The 25,535-nt window shown below is 38.4% G+C and overlaps 1 protein-coding gene across 5 annotated transcripts in view; it reads left to right on the forward strand.

Annotated features, from left to right (window-relative positions):
* The window catches only part of GABRB3 (gamma-aminobutyric acid type A receptor subunit beta3), a 196,563-nt gene that overhangs the window by 140,497 nt on the left and 30,531 nt on the right, over positions 1-25,535 (forward strand). For 4 of the 5 annotated variants that reach the window (XM_074858988.1, XM_074858990.1, XM_074858989.1 and 1 more), the window contains one exon: positions 21,535-21,755. In XM_074858988.1, coding sequence (XP_074715089.1) covers positions 21,535-21,755 — 221 coding nt within the window. Of the gene's footprint in view, positions 1-10,703; positions 10,740-21,534; positions 21,756-25,535 lie in introns of those variants that run through there. The other variant, XM_074858992.1, reaches the window with a different exon arrangement.

A 25,535-nucleotide genomic window follows, 5' to 3' on the forward strand; every position in this document is an offset into this window, starting at 1 on the left:
GCCTGAAATGGCAGTCACTGATTCTGAAAGAAAGGTGTTTTCACCTGCTACCCCCAGCAAATGCATTAAGCTGAATAGGCTTGCTATTTCTAAGCAGACAACTTCTTTGTTAAATTCATTTCGCTTCTAAAGATAATAAGAATAAAATCTTGTAGAAGGAAGAAATGAGCAAATCTTGGATTTTAACCACATACTCTAGTTAGTTATGGGCTGATGTTTTCCTGAATTGGAAACACTGAAAGGGTAGTGCAGCTCTAGGAATGAGCTGATTCAGCCCTTGAGGTCAATACACAGGCAAATGGGAACTCATTTGTTTACCCTTTTTAAAAAATATTGTAAGTATAAAGTAACACTATATTTTTTTGTTCTGCATCCACAGGGTGTCACTTACTTCTACCTCAACAGTGGCTTAAATCTCAAAAATTGAAGTGAAAAATAAAGGTTTTACTAAAAAGTAATTCAGGCATATTAAAATACATTAATATATAAACACCCTTTCAGAATGTTTCTTTTCATCTTTTCCATTCATGTGGTGCTTCATAATGTGTATTCCAGACAGAATTAGTTTTGTAAATACTAAATAATGAAATTGTTTTTGTGAATATAAATTATTTAATAATTAAAACTATAACAGCACGTGTGGATATTACTGTGCTGATATTCACGCAGTTTGATAACATAACAGGATCTTGTTACCTTTTTGTTGAGAAATGGAAATGAATGACTTTGGTGTTATTTGGTCCAGTCCTGGTGTTTATTTACAAAGGAAGCACACAAAGGGAAGAATTTGTGCAAAGTCCTGTTTTCCTGGTCACACTGGTCACATAAACAAGAGGAATCTCCCTTGTGTTCAGAAATAAGCTGGTCATTGCTACAAGAACTGTACCCAAGCCCCCCCCCTCCGTGGGTCTTGGCTGGGGCCAAGGGCTGCACATGCAGCATTCTCCTCATGGATGGTGCATTTTTACTCTGGTTCTTTCTTCCTTTCATATATATCGTTATAATGAAACTAAATCTCCAGCATCTGCATTTTCAAACTGCCCTCGGACACTGGTATGATACATATGTTTTATTGCTGAGCTGAATCATGTGTAAAGTGCTGTCCTCCTTGTATTTTGGCCATTTCCATGCTTTTACGGGAAGCCTGGGTTCTCTGGTAAAACCATACTTGTGCAAATATTGTATCTCCTTTGGAGAGAAGTACTTGCCAGGCTTCTTAAGGGTAGTGCATTAAGGTTTGTGGGTTTTTTCCTCTGGCTTCAGTAAAGGCATATAACTGATAAATATTTCTAGTGTCAATCTCTGTTCCATATGGGTGTTATTCTGTGTTCCTTTTATTTATACTGGTTTAAAATGTATCAGCTAGTGACATTGTATCATGTGATGGTAATAAATAAAAAAAATATTTTCTTCTTTTATTGCCAAACAAGGGAGAGCACAACCCCTCAAGCCACTCTTTCTGACTTCATTGCAACAGAGCATTTTTATTTCCAAATTGTTTCCATCTCTGCTGTATGGTTTATTTCTGTGTTGTAACTAAATCATACATCTGCAAAAGGGTGAAACTCAGTGTTTTCTTCAAAGCTTTTTTCTTCCTGTGGAGTCACAGTTACACAAAATTAATGGGGTTTCATCATTATGGTTGGGTGCCCTAGTAACAACTGCATTGCATGTTAAAACAAATGTTAGGGCTGAAGTTGTATGCTTTTATGATTGTTGCAGTTTGTTTCTGAGACAGAAAACAGCAAAGGACTTTGGAAGTTAATTTAAAAGTAATTTAAAAACTTAAAGAATAAGAACAATATTGCTGGACCAAGATTTCTGACTATTTTCTGATTAAAATTTTCTGTTACCAACCTTACATTTAAAGTGATTGGTGAAGGGAAAGTGTGCACACTCCAGAATATTTTTGAAGTACTGTGTTTGAAGAGTATGTTTTGAGTAAAGGTTATCAACTTTTTCTTCTGCATATGAAGAGTAAAAGAATAAAATGTTCAGTAAAGATGCAATATTCAGAATAGAAATTTCTATAAATTATTTTTAGAAGGGAGTTTTGAAAATTTCTTAGAAATAGTCTGGCTAATCCATCTGAAGGAAGTTTGAGCATCCTGAGAAAGTTGTTGTATGTACTGTTTACAAGGGAAACAAATAAGGAAAAACAATGACTGCATCAGATTAGTTTGGATGCAATCTATTGTGATTCACTCCTTGATAATATTTTAATTACTCTGAAGAGTTATCCTGAGGTCCTTTTGAGGAACTGGTTTGAAATCTATGTAAGTCAAAGTAAAGTCTCCAAATGACAAAGTGCCATTTCCTTAATGCTGTATGTGTAAGTATCGAGGTAGTTAGACCTGAATGAACTGTCTCTCCCGCGAATCTTTCCTTCTGTAATGCAACATTAAAACACACAGCAGTATCAGCCCGTGGAAGCTGCCAGAAAGAGAGGGATCAGTAGCCAAAGTTACCTTTTTTTACCTTCATGTAAATCTTCGAGTAAAATGCAGAATGCTTTTGGCTGAACTTTGGAAGTCTTTCTGCTTTCCTCTTCCATCTGTTGAATTTATGGGCTCGTAAACTTGAGCCTTGGTGGCTCTGATCATATGTAGAAACCTAAGCATATTGATAAAATTGTTCAGTTGCTTCAGTGATCTGTATTTTTTCCAAGACAGAGAGTTACATTTACTGCCTATGGTGTTTGAAGAGGTTTAGATTAGTGAGGTTTAAACTGGTTGCATCTAACAGTGAATAAACACAGCTGATGCACAGATACATGGCAAGAGCCAACACACAGCAACCAGCAAAGTTCCCAAGACAAGCCCTGCAGAATTGCATGACTGCTTGTTACTCACGGCACTTTTATAAGGAAGAGAAATACTTATTAAAACACATTCACATAAATACAAGTGCTGGCTTGTGGAAAAAGATTGATTCCCACACCTTAAAGTGTTCTGTTTCAGTTTCTGCACTATTACATCTGTGTGAGTTCAGACTAAATCCACAGCAGAGAAATAAGGAGCAATATATTGCTCTGGTCTGATAATACTGTAACAAGTGTAATCTAAAAAGCGCATAGTAGCAGAAACAAGTATGGGAGAATACATTTAGAGGAAGAAATACGATTTCCATGGAAGGAGGAATGCATCTAAAAACACAGACCAAATCAGATATATTCAGAAACAAAAATATGGCAAAGAGGATAAAACTGCAGTGACATAGACCGTATAATAGATGATTGTAGGTGGAATACTAAAAAAATCAGTAAATGAAGAATTTTCTTGATCACAAACTCAGTTTATAGAAGGAGAAAGAAATATCTAGCAGAAGCCGACAGAAAAAGCCAGTGTTTGCCCTGAAAGGAGGGAAGGATACATGTTTAATTCTGGGTTGCATTTAGTCTTTCAGCATAGCATTCTACACGAATCAGTATTTTAGTTTTTAGTGGGAGAACTGTGTACCTCCTTTACAGGATTACAACCCCATCATAACCTGTAGAGTTCTAATAGCATCAGATTAGCTGAATCTGGCCCATTATTTGTAAATTGTCTGTCTGAGCTCAGTCCAGAATCTGAATCACACAACAGAATTATTTTAAAATGTGCAGCTCTTTTGCTATGACTCTGTTTTAGAGAATGCTTATCAGGGCATGGGCACTCCATAGGTCTGGTGTATTAAAGCTATGGTCTCATCCTGTCTATGTACAATAGTAACTGTAGTTACATGTAAACTGCACACTGTCACTGTTGTTGCAGGTTTTCATCAATAGCTTCTCTTTTTAATGCTTCCTTTCAGTCAAAATTAAACATAATCCTTTAATGTAAGAATAAGCATATTTAAAATAAAACTGTGATAATGCGAACATGATGATGTAGAAACAGTCTGAAAGCAGCAACTGCTTATACCTGGGCCATAACTTACACCCTGGTTTTGTCAAGTGTCGGTGTGCCAAAGCAGAGCTCTACCTCTGCATTGTGTCTTCTTTCTTCATCAGCCTGTTGATACTGGGGCATCAGTCCGCTCCTGGGAAACTCCAAAGTCCAGAGGTCTCAAACTCCTATTTACTGACCTGTCACACAACTCAAACCGCACCCTCAGAGTGGGTTTTCTTTCCCTTTCCTGTACTCCTGGGCCTTTACACCACTTTTTGGTGAGGCAGCCCATCAGCCGATGGCATCAGGCATCTCCACATGCTGCAGAGGTGCAGCTTGTCGCTGTCATCCCTCCAGTATCACTAGACCCCATGCACGTGGTTTCACATGCTCTTGAGGTCAGTGTTTTGGTTTCCAAATGCGCACTGATGTGTGTGTGCTGTGTGAAGTATGCACTTGAATAGGATCGAGATACGTAAATAGCTTTGTGGCTTTAGGCCTAAGTGTGCTTGGATAAGTCCCACAGCTTCGGGTTTAGTTCAGATTTTCTGTTTTTCACACAGCTACAAATCATCTAAAATAAACACCTTGAATCTTTCATTAGTGACAATCAATGACAGCAACCCACGAATCAGATCAACGTTAAGTAGGCAACTGATGCTTCTAAATATAATGAATACTTTTTTCCTAATAAATTAGAAAAAATCTGATTAATTTATTCTGATTAATTCCCATTAAAATTTAACAATTTATTTGATGAGAGCTTTGGTAAGGAGTTTAAGATCATTAGTAATTTAGGAGCCTAGGCACCTTTGAAAAAAAAGGCCCTTTGCCTATTTTTTTATATAAGTTGGAGTTTATTTTAGGAGTTTCTATGAAAGGTTAATGCTAAATGATGAAGAAATGTGACTGGGTGGGTGTCAAGACATGGTCTTGAAAACTGTCTTATATTACATTTGAACATGGAGTGTTTCCTTCCCTTGGATCAAGATAAACAATGCAGATGAATCCTGACGGTGTGTTTTGCTAAGATGTAGGTGCACATGTTCCCTCCATCTCCTGTTACTCAGTTTGAAAGAAATCAGTGTATGTGGTCCATTTTTCATGTCACTGAGCTAAATGGCCAGTATTCTATTCAGAAGACAAGGTCTCTCTTCCCTTGGACTTTCATTAGCCCTTCAGTACATCTTTCCCAGTTTAAGTTTTTGAGGAAAGATGTTCAGTACTTTACAGCACATTTTAGGTGAAATTTTAACTGATAACTTGTGCAGTGACACTGCTACTTCCATCACCTGCTGCCTGCTAGGATTACAATAGCATCTTCCACACATGCATTTCACTGATGACTCACAGTACGCTTGCAGCTGCCCAAGATACCCAGCTTCATCTTCCATGCTTCCTACCAACTGATCAGCTAATGTTGTCGTTCTTAGTCCCTGGGTGCATGACTTTCCACTTCTGTGTTCCCCAGTTTCAAACTGCTTCATCCTCTTTGACTGAAAGGAGACCTTAACTAAGTAGGAGTAACTGGAGTGTGCCCCAAACATACGACAGTTGAAGAAATTCTAACCTTATGAAAGGCAGGGGCTAATTTCCTACAGTTTTCAATATAATTTGAATTTGTCATTACTGGAAACCCCCAAATGACATTACATTTTGTAGTCATTTGAAGACTGTCCCCGCAAAGGAAGGTAAATCAATGTTGAAAACACAAAGTATGGAAAATAAATTCTTGTGCTCCAAAAAAAGCAGTATTACCTACTGATAGTTAAAATAAATTTTAACTAAATTAGCCTTCTAGAATTCATAGCCTTGGGTAAAGGTTTCAAAACAGTAGCTCCAAGCAGTGACTCTTCATATATTTCAGATGGCTTGTGAATGATCAGCAAGTTACTTTTTTGAAACGGTAATGTTAACTGAAGCCCAGTAGCTGTTTAAAGCCTAGGTAGGGGAGCCACGTTACTGAAAATATAAGTTAGTGTGACGTGAAGACACTGGGTGTTTCTCTCATGTATAGTATCATGGAACCGGGATTTAAAGTCTGCATGCCTGAACATACAAATGCATGTATAATCTCTGTATTTGGTAGGAAAGACAAATCCTTTATATTTGTATTTAGGTATTATCAGGGATCCATATTTCTACCATGTCATGTTATTGTAATAATAACACATATATCAATAATTCTAGCAAAGACCTTTTCTAAGCATAAAATAAATCACTCCACTGGGGAACAGAGTCTGAATTCAAAGAAAATCAATTCTTTTATTAGTGTAAATACATTTGTTACAGTCAGTTGTAAAAGATAACCAATCAACTGTGTTTTTCAAATGCATCTGTTTCCATCATTATGACCAGATTTCTAAGAGCTTTTTTCCCTGTGTAGCATCACATGTTTTAATGTGCTCAGCAAACAGCAGCTTCTACTCTGTAGGCGAGCTGCTGGGCTTGGGACCATGTAGAAAAGTTAGCTGTATAGGAATGAATTATTTGTGCAACGAACTTGGACAAACATGAAGGAGATGATGTAAAACTGGATTATATACTGAAGTACAAATAGCACATATGTTTAGTTTCTGAGTTTGAGATACAGTCTACTTTTTGTTATCATTTTAAGTAATTAATGATTTGGTAATTCTGTTTCCACTAGTAGCTGATAATTGCAAGTCTAATTAGAAAAAGATACAAACTTACAGTCATCACAGAAACTAGCTAATTGTGTAGAAAAAGTACCTGCTTGCATACATAGGAACAGAATCAAAATTCACTATAGCACACTAAGGTGGATGAATAATTATTTTTAGCTTTTCCACTGATCTATATTGGCATGAAGTATGGTTTTAGGTACATCTTTCTCATTGAGCAGAATTTGAACTATTTGCAGGTTTTGTACCATGTAGAAAAATTGATATTTGGTTATGAGCAGAGCCATTTTGTCTACATACTGTGAATAAAATCAGATAATTTAATTATGAAACAAACATTCTTAAAATTTAAACTGCTAGAAGAATTTATCTGTGAATTGAATAGATATTTTAAAATCAAATATTTCCATCTTTACTGACGTGATCTCTGCTGTGTGTATGAGAGGTGATATACCTAACCAACTTTGCATTTGGTGTGAATGGTTCAACTTCTTGATTTGTTTGAGATTATTTTGCTCTTGCAACAGTTGTCAGAGCTCAGCTTTTCCTGATGAAATCACCCTAGAAATGCATCACATGCTCTTTCTGCAATACATTTTATAACCCCAAAGAGTTCAGACACTCTCCAGCATGCTGCTGTGCAGAGCGACAGCCTCGCTTGGGACAGGGCAGACAGCGGTCTGTCAGAAATACGGACGTAAAGCCAGCAGCTACCTTCTTGCAGAGCAGCAAGACCCTGCACATCAGGCAAACAGCATTGACTGCCTGCAGGCTTCCATGGCAGAGCCAGCTGGGTGGCAGCAATTTGTCCCTGGGCCCAGCAGCAAGTCCAAGAGCTGCACTGTCAACAGCTGACCCAAAATCTAGGGCAAGAGACATAGGTGAAAGCAGTGGAGAGGCTGCATGAGGGGCGATGGAATTCAAGGTCCCAATTTGAGGAAACAGACATAACTGAGCGGAGAATCATGCTGTCGGGGATTTATAGTTAAACTGCTTCCTGACATAGACGAGAAATCTATGTAACTCTTGTGTTACGTTATAAAGGCTAAATTGCACCACTTTAATTGGTGTTTTAACCAATTCAGAGAACTTTCAACATGTAAAAACCACTCAAATAAAATATGAATGGTGTTGCAGTTGCAAAGTAAGGTCAAGAATATTATCCTTATGAATCAGCATAAATTGGAAAGAACACAGTTCTGACTGCGAGCTCCAAACTAATTTAAATTTCACGTAGACTAAAGGTATCTATCATCTTCAAACAATATTTTCACTTGGAATAATGTATCGCTTCTGTTTATTTGCTAACTTCCCAACTACAAAATAGATATTTTAGCTATCTGATTCATTGCTGTGTCGTTTGCTTCAAAGCCATTTTACCTCTGCTTCACAAAAATCTAATTTTTTCATGTTCTTATTCATGCTATACATATACAAGTATCGAAAGGTAATAATTAGACGCATCTGCTTACGTTTGCCAGGAACAGATGTTAGAGAAATTAAAGTGAACATAACTATCACTCAACATCATTAAAGGAGCGACTCTATAATAATTTCTGAACTTTGACAGGCAGTTAAATATTCTACATTGGCATATTTATGTTATTTGCAAAAATCTCATATACAAAATTATCTTCATATGCAGTTGAATCAAAAATGAATTGTGTGTTTCAGGTCACAACTTCTACTTCCTTTTCCCCCTGAAACAATAAGTTGTCAGCCCTGACAGTAATGCTTATTAGCACCATAGGACAACCACATCAGCTTACGAACAATGCTGAGGAGTCCTAAATGACTTAATAGCACACTCCAAGAAGATAAGGACATGAGAATGGCATTATGAAGTTAGACCAGAATCCCATCTTTCTTAGTATCCAGTTTCCAACTGTGGGCAATGGTGAAGGCTCACAAAGAGTGTAAAAGTAGGATGAGACTAAATTGTGGTATTTCTTTGATATTCTTCCAGCATCAAACTATGAAACTCCTCAGGGACTTCCTGGGTCCTATGCATATTTTTGGTCTCAAGCAGTGGGTAAAAACTGCTAAGTTTAAACATGCACATACATACACATATGTATGAAAATAGAGTATCCTTTCATTCGTTTTGAGCCCAACATCTGGTAATTTCTTTTGCTGCTCTCTGTCTCTTACAAGTGAGGAGCTGTGAATAGCTGTTAGCATCCTCCACAACATTATTACAGATATCTGCAATAATAATATATATTAGTTGCTTCTTTTCTAGGCAGAAAAGTCCTTGTGTGTTTAGTCTGTCTTTATATGGGACATGTTCTGTGCCTTTCATTCCCCTTGCTGCAGTTCCTGATACTTTGTTATGCTCTGTCCTGTTGGGGACAGGGACCGGAACTGCACGCAGTATTCAATATGTAAGTAAACTAAAATGATGGACCGCAATGATTTTTCCTTTTTTCTATTTCTTTTCCAAACAGTCTTAACATTCTGTTTGATTATTTTGACTTTACAGAATATTGAACTGATTGCTTCACAAAACTGCTGATTAATGCTGCAACTTTCTTTTTTCCTGAGTGGCCAGTATCTCAGAACCTACCACTTAGTCCGTAGTTAAGACTCTTTTTTCCCCTTATGCATTACTTTGCATCAGCATTGAATTTTATCTATTTTATCTCTCAGATGTTTAGAATGCTGCTATCCTTCCACACCTCCTCACACTCATATCTTTCATTTTTACTATTTGGAGAAATGTCGTAGCAAATATAAGCACCTTAATCTACATCCCCTGTCTATGCCATTTATGAGGATGGTGACCTGAATGGAGTCCTGTACAGATCCCCGTTGAGGTCTGCAGGTGATCTCTCACTGTTGTGCAAGCTGACTGCTAGGCTCTGTTTGTTTTTTCTCTTTTACCTGGTCATTAATCCATTGAAGGAACTACCTCCTTGTTCTGCGAGGTTTTCTTTAAGACCATTTGATGATTTATAGTAAGTGTTTATGCCTTTAGCAAATTATTGCTTATATGTTTTTGGCTTGCTTTTCTATGTTTATCTTCTTATCTGTTTTTTCTCCTTTGGATGTGACTTCTTATATTTGAAGTACATCTTTTTAGATGTACTAAATTATTTACCGGAAATTTTAAACATTCTGGGCTTTGTTTGTTTGTTACCTAACAGTTATTTTTGATATACAGAAGTTCATATTATGATGACTATAAACAATCTTTTCTCCAACTTGGAAATGAGCAGCCTCATTTTTATAGAATTTAGTTTTTTGAAATTACATATTATTTTAATGTCATTTTAGACTTTTTCATTTTTAAAAGGTGATTTCTCAATTCCAACAGGGTTATGGAGCAGTTGTTCTGTCACAGCATTTTGACCTATGACTTACACATTGCTCAGAATCAAGTCAAGAGTGTCTTGCCTTGTTTCAGCTTTCACCAAAAGCTTCTCCATGAATCAGTCATTTGTGGTGTCATTTAGTCTCTACATCACACCCCAACCTGACATTTACCCAGTCTATGTGGGGGTGATTGAAGTTTCTGATTACTAATTTGTTTTTTTTCTGTCTCTTAAATCTCTCTTGGCACCTCACTGACACCATTGTCATCCTGATTAGGCAGTGACAATTTATTTCTAATACTTATGTGGGCCTGGTGTCTTAATCCATAGAGATAATGTGTAACATTCAGTACAGTTAACTATCTGATGCAAAGCCTTCTTTAACATACACTACATCCTTCTTTTTCTTGCTTATGTAGTTTGTTTTATGTTACAGGTTTCGATGCTCCTGTTAAGTCAATGTTCTCACTTAAAACTAGGTATCCTAGTTCCTTCATCTTACGTAAAAACTTCTAGCATTTCAATAGTAGCATGTATGCATTTGATCTGGTTGCATATTTTTCTGTGCTATCTTTAAATGGTATTTTTGGGTGCAGAATGAGCTTAACTTGTGTCTTATTTTTTTCTCAAGGGTAGAAGGTTTTTTCATTTCACCCCTCTATGATTCATCTCAAGCCAGATTTTCTTCTGCACCTGTTGGCTTTCCTGTAGTCTTTAATTCAATCCCCTTCTCTTGTAGCCTTCCTGATTTTTAGTTCCAGCAGCTTTACCTGAATCCTATTTTTGCTGTACAGACTTTGTACAAAGTTTGTCCAGTTCCTGATGAATCTAAACCTTTCATCCATATGCCGTTGTCTGAAGGACTGATTCTCCAGCCAGCATGAAAAAGCACTGCTGGAGCAAGAGCAGAGGTAAATGATCAAGGATATAATTTTTGTATTTGAGGAGGCCATCTGATTATCATAACTGAGGTGCTTTGCAGAATACTAATTTCTGGTTGAAAGAAATGGAATATAATGTACCTTGCTCATGCTCCTTTACTCAGCCACATTTTGTTCACCCAAAAGCCTCATGGGGAAATTGATTTTCTTGCCTCTTAAATGCACTTTGCTGCTTCTGAGGTATTCGACAATAGCAGATTAATTAGGTAAGTAATTGAGCAGCGATTATAGGTGTACCTGTGGTAGGGAAGACTCTGGTTCTTTAAACACAGACTGGTCTGTGTCTTCTGAATACGAAGACACTTTGAAATCAGTGTGTCCACCTAGCACAGATTTATACAAGTAATTATACTGCAGGAGAAGCATTACATACAGCAGAGAAACTGTCTAGTGATGGAAAGACTTTGTGTAAGGGGGGTGTATAAACTGAGTTTTAAGTTCTCAAAGTGTTCACCAAATTTCCAAGGAAATAAAAATACTTGCTTTTTGTCCTTCCAGTTGGTACCATACTAGGAGGAATGTCACAATACACATTCAATTACTTGGAGTGAATGTATGGCAGAATTCATTCACAGTTTTTTGCCTTTGCAGGTATCTTGTATTACACATGTGTTGATGTTGAAAAATAGCCTACAGTAGCCTTGAGGAAAGTATTGTTACTGTACATGTATCATAGAACCATAGAATCAGAATGGTTTGGATTAGAAGGGACCTTAAAGATCACCTAGTTCCAACCCCTCTGCCATGGGCAGGGACACCTTCCACTAGACCAGGTTGCTCAAAGCCCCGTCCAACCTGGCCCTGAACACTTCCAGGGAGGGGGCATCCACAGCTTCTCTGGGAAACCTGTTCCAGTGTCTCACCACCCTCACAGTAAAGCATTTCTTCCTTATATCTGATCTAAATCTACCCTCTTTTCAGTTCAAAATTGTTACCCCTTGTCCTATCAACCATACACTCCCTGATAACGAGTCCCTCTCTACCTTTCCTGTAGGCCCCCTTTAAGTACTAGAAGACCGCTATAAGGTCTCCCTGGAGCCTCCTCTTCCTTCTCTAGGCTGAACAACCCCAACTCTCTCGGCCTGTCCTCCTGACCTGGGAGGTGCTCCAGCCCCCTGATCATCTTCATGGCTCTCCTCTGGACTTGCTCGAGCAGGTCCATGTCTTTCCTATGCTGGAGGCTCCAGAGCAGGACACAGCACTGCAGGTGGGGTTACACTAGAGCAGAATAGAGGGGAAGAATCACCTCCCTTGACCTGCTGGCCACACTTCTCTTGAAGCAGCCCAGGATACAGTTGGCTTTCTGGGCTGCAAGCGCACATTGCTGGCTCATGTCCAGTTTTTCATCCACCAGTACCCGCAAGTCCTTTTCCACAGGGCTGCTCTCAGTCCACTCATCACCCAGCCTGTATTTATGCTTGGGATTGCGTCGACCCATGTGCAGGACATTGCACTTGACCGCCTTAAACTTCATGGTGTTCACACAAAGAGGAAAGTAACCAACACATTATCCACTACAGGATCAGTTTTGCTTTAAGTATTCTAAGTAGATACAAACCCCTGGGAGTGCCTGCTGTCATCAGAGAACTCTGCTTTAAAAAACCCAGCTACTAAAACTGGTAGTTTTGAAGATTTGTGACTAAATATGTGTTTCATGTCAGTTGTTTAGGCCATCCTGTTGGCAGCTTTAGGAGTTGAGCAGTGTTGCAGTTTGAAACCCTCCTCATTTTTCTTTATGCTGTGATGCATTTTGATTCCCTGATTCCAAAAGCTATTACCAGATATTTGCAGGGTATTCAGATCCCATGCAAGAGGGGAGGTGCTCCCTCAGAAAGTCATTTCCCATTAAAATCACTCACAGCCTAATTTTTAAAAGGGCACTGGCAGGGGACACACTCTTTTCCACTTCTTTCGCAAGTCTCTGTACAGCAAGAGGTTTGTGTGGGGGTTGAATATTACATATGCTTGTAATATTTCTTCTTAGATGCAGTGTTTGTCTTTTTTACCCATTTATTTATTTTGCGCTTTACCAAGTTTTATGAGCGTAGCCATGTCATGGGATGAGTTTATACTACCCACAGTAATGAGTTTTTAGTAAATGCATTGTTTTCCTTTTGACTTAGCACACACCCCAGTTTTCTTACTGCAAGATGTAAAGTTGGATTTAGCATTACTGATAGATTGAAAGGGCGAAGTGAGGGAAGTTGGCAGCACAAGTAACGTGTCTGGAGGGAGGGGAATATGCTGCACAGAGCAGTTCGGTGATCACCTTTCCCACTCTTGGTCATTGCAGAGAAATCTCTTCTAGTTTATTTCCTTACTCAAAAATGAACACATAATATCCTGGTCCCAGTGAACCGTCTGTTTACATATAAAGAGCCACAGTTGCTGTGGACACCTTGTCATGGTGTCCGTAGTGGTGGGGGGTCCCCATGGTGGGTCAGGGCAGGGCCTGGCAGCCAGAGCCTGTCCCACCCCCAGCCAGAAGCAGGGCAGCCGGCGGGCACCAGAGCAGCCTCAGCCCCAGCATCGGGCACCTCCCTGGGCACGGAGCAAGGCTGGGACATGGATCCACAGGTGGGCCCGGCTCAGCGGGGGCCATGGCCGGGCAGGGCAGGGTTGTGGGGAGCTGGAGACCGGCCCCGCTGTGGCATCGCTGGGGCAAGGGCTGACAGCCCCGGGGGGCTGACATGGGGTCCCGGGCCCTGGGCAGGACAGGGGGGAACCCTGGGGTCCAACAGGGCCAGGGCGCTCTGGGTGTGTCCTCCAGGCCTGGCACAGACAAATGGTGTGTGCCATGATACTGAAAAATGCATGGATCATGTTTTGAGTTACACACTTTAAAAGCATTTGATGGCCAATGTGTTCTCTTTCAAAGGGCATTTTGTTCATGGTGTCTGCCTTGAATGGGATTTCCTGTAAGAATATCTGGTGGTTCAGATAATCACAGACAGCAAGTAGAAATTTTGGTGGAAGCATTGCTGCTCTAGTGCCAGTGAGATTGGCTGGCTCTCAGAGACAGCAAATGAATAGGTTTGGAGGTGAGAAAATTTAAAAAGGTTTCCCCACAGTGGGAGTAAATATTCCTTTTTTAAACCAAAAAGTGTGGATGTGAACAGATATGTATTTCCATTTTCATTCAAGTGCATGTTTCCCTTAGCTCTCTGTTCCTAAATATAGTTTTATATTTGTTAACTCTGGAGTGATTAAAAAAAATTGTATGCATTCTGAAGTCCCTTTAGAAAGGTCTTTTTACAATTTTATGGTGGCAAAAAGACTGTAGACTTTTCAGTCTGAAATACAGGTTTACTAAAAATTCTTCAGTCATTGCAAGTAAGAGGGGTATGGAGCATATATTTATGATCACAGTATTTGAAACACATGGAGGCTCTTAACTACCTCCATCACTGCTGTCCTGGAACACCTTGCAGACACTAAAATAGTATGCAATAGTCTAAGAAATAGGAAGACCTGAACAAATACAACAAATAATATCAACTTATAGGGCTTTCTTTGAGTCTTGTTTTTCCTTCTGATTTTTATTGATAATTCAAGTAATGCCAAAGAGAGGTATAAGTTGATCTATTTATGGAAAAAACAAAGTAGAAGTGTGAGAAGTCCTTTATTTTCTAAAATGGGTACCTGGTAGATCCCAAATTTGTAGCCTCTGTTCATATCTCATTACAGAAAAAAAAATCCCATAGCTTTAAGATTTTAGGGCACTAGCTTGTTTCTCCAGCTCACTTGTGGCACATCCTGCTACTGTGTAGGAGGCACAATCCATTAGTTGTCAGTTCCCATCTCTCTAAGGTCAGCTGCCTCAATCGTGGGAACCAGCTGACAGTTGATAAAGGTTGATTTTTTTTCTTCCTGTAGGTTGTTAGCAGGATTTCAATTAGTGCAATTAAATGTACCTGTTTTCTTGAGGTCCTGTCAGCTCTAAAATAAATAAATTTATGCTTCATGAAGCAAGTTCAGTGCCTCACTGAGCCTAGCATTATTTTTCTTTCTTATAAGTCTTTTTTTAAGGATATTTGGTGGTTTTTTTTCTCACTTGATCTCCTTTAAAGTTTTCAAGAATAGCATGTAAACATTTGACATTCCTATTTCTGTTCCTCTTTTTAAGGAGGGCCCCATCAGATACTGAATTTTATGTTCTATCTGTCTGTCATCAAATGCATTTTGTTTGCAGTTTGCCACACAATCTTTGGACGGATCTTCAAGAGTGTAGTGAAAGACCATACTTCTTTCAGCTAGCTTTCTGCCACCAGATCAGAGAGTATGATACCCCTGATCTGTAAAGGTGTATGTTAGTTTTACCGTGATCAGTCCTTTGCGAATAGAAACTCCTGATTACCGAGAAGCTTATGGTGTTGTAATACCTGTGATACTCTGAGTCAGAGAAGTAATATTGAAGTATTCTCCCCCCACCCCCATCTGTCAGGGATTAAATAGCCCGGACTGCCTTCTTACTGTCCTGACTTATGTCCCTGAACTGAAATATTTGCAGGAACTTTGTTCTTTCTCTCTCCATATTTGCCTACCAAAGCTCAGCCTAAGCACTTGCTGCTTTGTCAGTTGGTGTCCTCTGATGTTCGGGTGAGGGAACACCCCAGGAGCAGGAAGGCATCCCCCTCAGTTTGTTGTGGGCAGAGGAACACAGAGAGAGAAAAGCCAATACCCAGCTTTTGAAGAATAAGCTCCATGGCTGTGGCAGGAAGGTGCTGTGGAGCAGTACCAGCTGAGGGTGCCCGGCTGCTCCCTTCATTCCTGTTGAAAAGATTGTCTTCTGTTGCAGTGACCACCACCTGTCCCCGAAAGCTGGGGAGAAGCTGTTTTGGCTCGTTGCTATGTCAACCGTGCTCCCTTTGCCTGCAGAAAGCTGATCGCTGGTTGGTATGGCAACCCTCCTCGGAGGACCCAGAACTGCTCTGTGGGGGACAGGCGCTTTGGAGAAGGCACTGTGGTTGCTGTGGAGGTAGAAACTCTTGGGCCAAGGGGTATGAGAGGGCAGGAAAGATCCACACAATCATATGTTTATTTGGAAAACTGTTTTGTAGCATCAAGTGGGTTCTTGGAGGCTAAATATTTCCTTAGATCTAGTTATAACACTATCCTTGTGTGTTTCAGTAGAAGAGGTAAAAAAATTATGGTAATTTAGTACAAAGAATACCAAGACAACATGGATGCATGGAGGGTCACACTGAATTCAGTGTAATTGAGCTGCTTTAGCATTGCATTTTCTGAACAGAAGAGTATTTTAGCCACATTTAGCCACACAGAAGAGTGTTTTAGCTTGGGAAAATAGATGCCATGGTTTCAACCTGTTGCTATTAAAGGATTTTTGAGTGGTGTCAGAGAAGCCTGAGTCAGGATCTTATAGGTGGGATGAATCTTTACTATAACATCAGGTAGACCAAGAAATGTTAGAGGAACGTGCTTTGGTGGAATAGAGTGGATACGTGTGTGTCTGTATGCGTGCGCACGTCTCCTTTACTCAGGTTGCTCATGAACTACATCTAACACCAGAGAGGTTCTGTTCAGGCCATTTTCTTGTAAAAGACTTTGCGGAACAGTAGACTTTGGTGATTTTCTCAATTCACTGACAATTAAGTAATGCATGGTTTAGACGTTGGGCAAATCAAAATGTCAACATGTGAAATATAATGTAATTTTTTTCTTTAATAAATTTTTTCTTTAATATGAAAGTTGCTGAAGCTTTTAGAAAATTCTGAATGCTGAGAAAAATTGTGCGATAATCTCACATAACCGAATAGTATTTCTGGTAAATTCTGACTTCCTAAGGTTAGCCTTTCTGAATACATCTTTATTAAATTCATATTTAGCTACTATTTAGCTGTATAAATTAATGTGTGCATGAATCTATTTCTCTGGTGTCTTCTGTGTATGGTAGGGGGACAGACTTACAGCTATTTTGTCAAAGCATAGGATTCATGAGTTCCGTTTTGCAGCTCATTTGGTCTTATTGGGAATAATGTAACTCAATCATCAATGCTTCAGAAAAAGCTCCTTATGCTACAGCAGGCATATCTAATTTTTGAAATTGTGTGGACGGTGAGGGAAGAGACCTTGAAGTTATACTAAGGCATGGATTTTAAAGATATCTTTTTATCTGCTGAATGAGTGTTTACTTTATTAACCCATCAAAAAATAAACAATACAAAGGCTGATGGTAATAATCACATTTGTCTGTTGGTCAAGAAAACAAAGATGTGAATTTACATCCAAATGTAAATCTAAAAGAGGAACCTGCATTTCAAGCAGGTACAAGGCTGTCTTCCCAGGCAGTGGAATAGTTCTTTTTTGCATATATTTCCAGTAATTTTCAATATATTTATTTATTTTGCATGAATAATTTCTTCTGCTTAACTGCCATATTAACAGTATTCCATCATAATTATTAATTGTAGTGTACTATCTAGCAGTCATTTTGAAGAAACACAACATTTTTACAGCTAATGGAAAACTTTAACATCCTTGATACATAACACAGTAAGACTGTAAACAGTGATAGTCAATTTCAGGGCATTATTGCTGCTATAATGTTGTTAATTCTATTTTGATGAGCAAACTATATTTTTAAATCTTTCTTTCCCTTTTATTGAGTGCAGGAGAGAAAAGCTAAAGATAACAAACCCTATAATAGAAAACAAATTATTGTTTGCTTTTAGTATTACAGCATATTAGTATTTATCGTTCATTAGTCCTATAGTCAGTGCATTGGGTACTGTACAGTAGCATACTGTAGTACATTCTGCCTGTCTGAAGTGTCTTTGTAGTTGAATCATGGTTGTGCTTCCTACATGGTACGTTCAGTCTGTGGAGAGACAAATACCATGTAGAAAACAGTTAAAAATTTCTTTGTATGTGGTTAGGACATACAATATTTGTGAGTCTCTATAATTCTTGCTTAAGATGTTTTGCAATCACTGATAATGCACATGAAGAACACGGATATATTATACTCTATTTAAGCATCTTTACCATTGTATCTAAATTCCTTCTCAAGTATTATCTACTATTTGAGGTTTTTTCTTTTGTGGGTTTTTTTTCTCCCCTCAGGGAAAACTATGTTGAAAAAACATCAGCACACCTTTCTATGTGCCTTTCTTTACATTAATGGCATCGTTGCAGTGCTAGAAAGCCAATGATGCTCATCACCATTCTTTATCCTTGTAGGATGTTCCATGGTCTTTGAATACATAAATGCAAGCTCATGTTGCCTGTGCAGTGCAGCTTTTCCCATTTTGAGGACATTTCTCCTGTACTTCAGAAGACCATGTTTGTCCTCTGTCAGGGCTTTGAGTGCTTTTGTTACCATGCTCGACCTGAAGCATCTATTACTGTGAGGAATGGAAGAGGGGAAAGGAGGACCTTGAATGTGGCATGGTATTGTATGGGGAAAAAAAATATGATTTATGGAGGTCTTTGCTGCTGAGAAAATTGTCCACTGCTCTGTGCAGTAGTTAGAATTTCCTAAAGCTGGCAGCTCAGTGTCATCTTTGACATATAATAGCATCCTAATACCGTAGCTGTAGTGGGATTAATCTCTTCTAGCTTTAGACATCTACCCTCTTGATCTCTATATCAGAGCTAGTCATCACAAGCTCCCCTGGAGACAGGTGGCCCTTAATAAACTTTGCAGACTACTTACCTAGGGGTAAAAGTCCGTTTTCTCATTTTACCTGACAAATACCTAGTGCACTTTTTCCAGTCCACACTGAAACCATTTTTGCGTTTTCCTCTGGAGTATAGAAAAGGGGAAAACTTTCTTTATGAGTACAAAGCCTAGCAAATTAGTTAATCAAAGAATGAGAGCTGACATCCTTATGGGTTTTAATAAGCTTAGTTTCTGCTGGTGGTGCCTTCGGTAGAGCCACCCTAAGGAACTGGCCTTTACTGATCATTTTATCCCTCCTCACACAACCCAGCAGTTTCAGTGCAGTTCTAATACGAGTTTGCTGCTGCTTTTGCTTTGAGGTGATTGGAAAAAGTGTCATGGTGAACAAGGATGGTTCATATTAATTCTTTCTATCCCATCATCTTCAGAGCAGGTGAGGCTGACAGACCACAAATGTACAGATTATTTACAGATTAAATATAAATTATTTACATTATTTACAGATTAAATGTACAAATTATTTCACATGCAATAATGTACTTCTTTTAAAAATAACGTTTCAGAGTATCATTACTTTCAATATGTGCAAATAGTCATGCATTAGCAGACATATAGATAGGGCTTTTTTATTTAAAATTAAGATTAAATAAGTGAAGGTTAATTGAGAAAGCACTAATGAAATTTGTACCTTAGAGGATATATTTTGGAAGTTTGTCTTTCAGTCAAGGCACTGAAAGTTCTTGATGTTTACTGGATGCTTCTATTTCTGTGTGTAATTTGTAAACTTTTTTCTCTGTTGTTCCCTGCCATAGTAAATTTTGTTATTTAAAAATAAAATGACAAACTATTATTGCTTGCTCTGTTATATGTTTTACTTAGGTAATTAATTACTGCGTTCGTTAGCTGTTAACATGTATTTTATCTCAAGACAAAGGAAGAAGGAGGCTAGCCTAAAGCTCTCTTCTGTTCAAATGTACTGCTTCTCTTACATTTTGATGCTAGCTGGTTCACTTCTTTCAATTCTGTGCAGTGCCACCCCATTTCTTTATTTCTGTTTAGCATTATTTTGTGCACATACTGTGCATTTACACATAGTGAGCTTTTGATGTACTCGTGTGTCCACAGGTTTTATAATCCCCGATTTCTTGACATTGATGTGCAAACCATTATAGAAGCCAAGCACATAGCAGATTTTAAACATTAATAGAAAAAAAAGCTTTGATTAAGTCAAAACAGAGCTGGTAGAGGATATTCATTCTAATGCATCTGTGTCAGAAAATTGGTTGCAGAGAACATAAGAAGAGATGTGGTCTCCCTGATGTGCTAATGGGAGCGAGGCACGTGCACCCAGTGTAGCATGTACTTCATTCACCGATGACGAGGGACCATTAGTCCCACCGAAGAAAGCTTCTGACAGGAAGGTCAGAGCACGTTCTCCTGAGCAGTCATGTCGGATTTGAGTTTTGAGAAATGAGCTTCCTTCCAGGCAGTTCCACACAGGCTCCTTTCTCCCATCACCGGGACCTTTTGTTACCAAAGGTCTCCTATTAGTTTCCTAAAATGGGAACAACTTGTCCTTGATATCTATAATAATTTATTTTTCTAAGAAATTAAATTTGATTTCTTAAAACTATGGCAGCTCCCTCATTAAAAACAATGAATCATGGAATAAAAAATGCAGAGGCTCTGAGTGTGAAAGATGCACTCAAGTTTCATGTGATTTCAAGGGAAGACTGTAGGGCTTGAGGGAAGCAGGGCAGGATCAGTGTCTGAAATTGGGTTGTCTCCACATGAAACCTATTACAAGAATGGACCATTCCCAACAGCCATACTTAGAAAGCCTGAGCATCCTTTTCCCAAACAAGCAGCAAGCCTGAGGGGTTTTGCATCACCAGCTTGTAGAACCAGATGCAAATGCAGGTACCCTGTGGTTTGTACACCTGCTGCTAAATATTTAAATGTGTTTGGAGATCACATAAATTTCTCTGTGTTTTGTGAAGAGTTTCATGAAGAGTTTATCATTTAGAGCACTTCTGTAATTTGGAAATCAGAGTTTTAATAACCTGTATGGTCTCATTTTTTTCATTGTTAAATACAGCAGCATTATCATACCTAAAAACAATGTTTTATTTAATTGTAAATGTTCATTTCCACATATAAGAAAGTATTATTTTCATAAAAGTAGGCTTTCTAAAACCAAAAATGTCCTTCTGCACTTTGAAAGTTATGATGGAAGGAAAAAACAAAGGTTTTTCTTTTCTAATAGAAAATTTTGCTATTTCATGTGAATTTTTTTTTTTTCAATTTTGCTGGCACCTAAAATGTTCCCAGACATTTTATTTTTTATAAAACCATGAAGCTAATGAATGAGGCCTATTGTCTAAGACTTTCAAAGTGTTTCAGAATTTGCTAACCTGACTTGGTCATGTCTGAAATTAAGTAAAGAATTTTAAAATGGATGTTTTAAGATTCTGTATCCACGTTTAGGCTTTTATGTTAGTGATCACAGCTCATAGCAGGCACCACGAACCTTAATTGACAAAATTATGAAAACCAAACATGGACATTCATGGGATTTTACTACAATTCACTGTGCTTCTAAGTACCAATGTAGCCTGTTGATAAGAAAACCTTTATGTCACTACAAGATGTAATCTCACACAAAGGGATATTATACATCTTTGCAGCTTATTTTTCAGACAGAAATGTCCGTACTGCTTCAGAATACTTTGAATGTTTTCCCATTCATCTATCATTTTTAGAAATGGGGAAGATGGCAGCATTTACCTATTATCTCATTTATCATTCCACAGACATCATAATTTCGGGTAGTTGTCAGGGGAACTACATAACAGAAAAGGGGGAGCAGGACAAAAGATACTAATTCTAGCTGAATTTCTTATGATTTGAAATGCTCCCTTAGACTAGAGTGATACTTGAATTATTGGAATTATTTAATAATTGATAGGAATATGTAATGGTTTCATTAAGCATTTTTTTCAATAATATATTTAAATATAAATTAAACCAACAACAAAATAAGCTAGTGACAGGGAAAAGAAATATTCTTCTACTTACACCAAGTGTGATTGACTGTTGTGCTTCTCTTTTTTTCCTTGCCAGGATTACACTTTGACTATGTATTTTCAACAGTATTGGAGAGATAAAAGGCTGGCTTATGCTGGCATACCTCTCAACCTCACACTTGATAACCGAGTGGCAGATCAACTCTGGGTACCTGACACTTACTTCTTAAATGACAAAAAATCATTTGTGCATGGCGTCACCGTGAAGAATCGAATGATTCGCCTTCACCCAGATGGAACAGTGCTTTATGGCCTCAGGTCTGTACTTCCATGATGATGGTTTCATCACTGTCATTATGTATTGTTGGTATTTGCTTCCTGGTACAAGGTTATTACAACCATTGGGTAGCGTATTATGTAACCTTCCCTGTAACTCTGAAAGATGCCCGTAGAAAACAAATGACACACTCGATGTTTCTTAATTTTGCCAGAAGCGCCTTCAGTCAGGTTTTATCTGTTTCTGTAGAGTCACCATATCTGGAAAGCCCACTGGCTATAGGAAGCAGAAAGGCATGCATTAACTGTAAACCTGAAAATTTTGTCCAGAATACAGGCAGTAAGATTGAATGTGTGTTCTTATGTTGTCTCCTGATGTGTGTGTAGTCAGTAAAGCCACAAGCAGCCCTTGTTGAATGGAGTCAGCCACAGTTAACATGGCTATGGGTACCTTCAATGATTTCTTCAACCAGGGATCAGCATTGCAATGTGTTATATTTCAAACCAGAGGTACAAAGGGACCTTACATTACCCTGCTTTCCATGTATTTTAGGCTTGACCTGTATTTTCTTTGTTTTCTGTCATTGCTTTTATGGTTAGGAATGCCAAAAAATCATTCCTTAATAAACTTAACTACACTAGCAAAAATCTTAATGGAAGACTTTGTAGTATCAAAAAGTTGCTTTCTTTTAACAGGTTACTGTATTTGCTCCAGTGGTTTAAACTGTACCAGCAAAACAAATCTTTGCCAGTGGAAGCTCCATTTCCATCATAGGAACTTGTGTTTTTAAGCATAGATAATACTCAAGATGGCTGCACATAATAGGTAGTGCAGGGTAAAGAGTCCCTAGTATAAAAATAAATGAGATCTGAAAAGTGGTGCAGATGGATTATATGTCTAGTATCATTATTTTACCTGCTTTTGGTTTTTATCGACAGTTGAACTTTTTACCTTTCTTGGGTCTTGGCCCTCACCTCTTTAACTCCTATTACATATCATGTGTGGGCTATAATTGGGTGAATCTTTCTAAGACAAAATAAAAATAGACTCAGCCTATTAGGAAATGTTAAAGAAGTTGAGGTTGTTCAGGAAATACTGTCTCTATAATTAACTGGTTTTAGCAAAAGGAGGCTTTCATCTATTGACCCAGTATGGAACACTGCAGGCTTAGGATTCTTTCTACAAGTAGTTAAATGTCAAAAAAATGCTGCAAGATATTTTTGTTTCATTTACCTCAAGAACCATCCCCACAAGCAATGTAATAAAAAAGTGATGATTAGAACTCTTGTGATTGTAATTATGTATAGAAGTCTTTCTGTGATACTCTAAAAACATTTGGAGTCGTTCAGGTGAGGATTATCTATCATAAAATAGTGTATTTGAATAAGTTAGCTTCCTCTTCTGCAAAACGTAAATGTCCACAAGCAGATTGCATTTCACTTGATAGTATTTGCTTAGCAGTTATCTCACCAGTGGCACACTTCTTTCCATTGCCTTTCCTCTGAAAGCACAGAATATCCAGGGTCAGACATCCATGGTTTGAAGCATCTGAGTTACTTAATGAGGATAACTGTCTGAAAGTAAATCTTGGCAAGATATAGGACATTGTGATCAGAAGGAAGAAAATACCCGAGCCTTAGCTCCACTGTTGTGCTTTGTGTTGCTCTACTGCTAGCCTATCTTCTTGTGTTGTGGCTTCAGAGCACGCCAATGGCACTGGCCTCAAGCTGCAGTCTGGAGGCAATGATTCATCCTGTGGGCTGAGATCGGAACTTGGAGTTTTATGTGCCACAAAACACAGGGTCACTGAGAATAACACGGGAAATTTTGGAGGGTTGCAACCGATTATAGAATATCCACAGAGCAAAGCAGTTCCTCAAAAAATATATAATGAAAGTGATCCCGAGGCCACAGTGGCTCTGTGTTCTCTTCTGAACAATGAAGAATTTATCATAGTTTTGAAAGACTTGACCTTCAGTTATCCAAGGTTTCTCTGTACTTCAGTGAAAGCAGTTTGCTACTGCAGGAAAAGTCTGTGAGAGTAGGGGAATGGGACAGTAGCTTCTTGAAGTTCAACCCATTTCTGGAGCACTTTTTTCTTTGGGCATGATGCCACATTGTTCCACCTTGTTCAGAACAATGTACAAGACATACAATGATACAACAGCTTTTTTTTCATAGTAGACCAAAAAAGAAATAATGACATTTTAGATTGGTGATCAAAAATAGTCTTTCCAACTGCTTGTGTGTTTGCCATTTATAGTCCTCTTGTTCTCAGGCAGTACAATGCTAAATGTTATGAATAAATAGAGTGGAGGAAAATATGCATTTTGTCTCAAAGGACTCACGTGGTTATCACCCATATATAAAATATGATGGATGTTTGCAATGTGAAAAGATTAGTTGTGATCGGTCAGACAAGGCAAACGCACTTACTTCTGGTTTGTTTTGGATGAATGTATTTCTGTATCAAGATGAAAAGAGAATTGAATTAGCCATCAGGACTGTGATCTAGTCACAGAAGTATTCATATTGCTTAGACTGGTTTCTATTGTAAACTTTTGTGGGACATACCCTTCTGTCAATTTTTTGTGCAGCACCTCCCAGCACATCACAGGTATGGTTCCTATACAGTATAGCAATATAATCAAAGTCAATCAGCCTGGTAATAAAGTAGCGGAGAAGGATAAGAGAATCTATATCCAGAGGAAAGATAACTGGAGTAGGGAATTTTAAACAATTAAAAATATTTCCTTTGTGTATTGCTTTCACCCAGAATGTATGTGTATCTGTGTGCTGATTTATCTTTGTCTGGCTCATAATTGTTTCTCTGTCACTGCTGTGATGATGAGTTCTTGAAACCTTGTTGTCCTGCTGTGTCAGGAAGCATCCCCATAAAAATTAAACCCGCTCTTCTTGGGAGTGAGCAGAAGCCTGAGCAATTAACATTTGCTTTTGGTGAGCATTTGTGCAAGTAAAATTTGGTTGCTTGAGTGTTCATTCAGTAGGGACCTCTGAGCACTCAACTTACTTGGAGTAAATGGGGTAGATCTGTTTCTATCTATATCTAGCCATATTTTCTTTTCTATTTTCTATGATGAAATTAAAAACATACATTTTGCTGTAGTGTAAAAAGTTACTTGAGCAAGAATGTGCAGTTTCTGGTACTGGAACTTGTGACACAGAACCACTATGGTACATGAACAGGCCAAAATAAAAATACATTCTTTAAAAAGTGATAAGGCATTTAGTAAGTTGAACTCCAGTTTGCCAGCTGCGTAATTTTTAATAATTCTGTCAAATTAATCATTTGTAAGTGCATGTGTTCTGTGCGGCTGGTGTTTAAAGCTAGTTATACAACATAACAGTCAAGATCCTGGTACCACACTCCCTCTTGTATCAAGTTAGCTTATGTGGATTCTGCTGCAGGATCTTAAGTGAGACCCAGGTCAGTGCAGGGGAATGTACTAAAGCATGGGATTGAAGCCTCATAGCAGCAATGCCCAGATGTGCCTGCTTGTTTTACTTTGAGCACAGTTATCAGCTGACTCAGGAGCAAGATCATTTGATTACACAATCAGTATGGCTTTGTAAAGCTGATCACTGCTCAGACCTTGCTCATCAGTGATCACAGATTTAAGACTAAGTTTTCTCCTCTAAGACCCTATGCTAGTCAAAGTTTTATATGCTTAGCCAGAGCTGCTAGTAGTCATTATATTGAGGAGATATTAATCTCCATAATTAATCGCCGTGTGTCTAGCACCTTGCTTGGGGGTCCAGAAAGGCACTTGCAAATGTCGATCGCAGAGAAGATATCCCCC

This window comes from Strix uralensis, chromosome 2 (assembly GCF_047716275.1).
Source record: "Strix uralensis isolate ZFMK-TIS-50842 chromosome 2, bStrUra1, whole genome shotgun sequence".
Taxonomy (NCBI): domain Eukaryota; kingdom Metazoa; phylum Chordata; class Aves; order Strigiformes; family Strigidae; genus Strix; species Strix uralensis.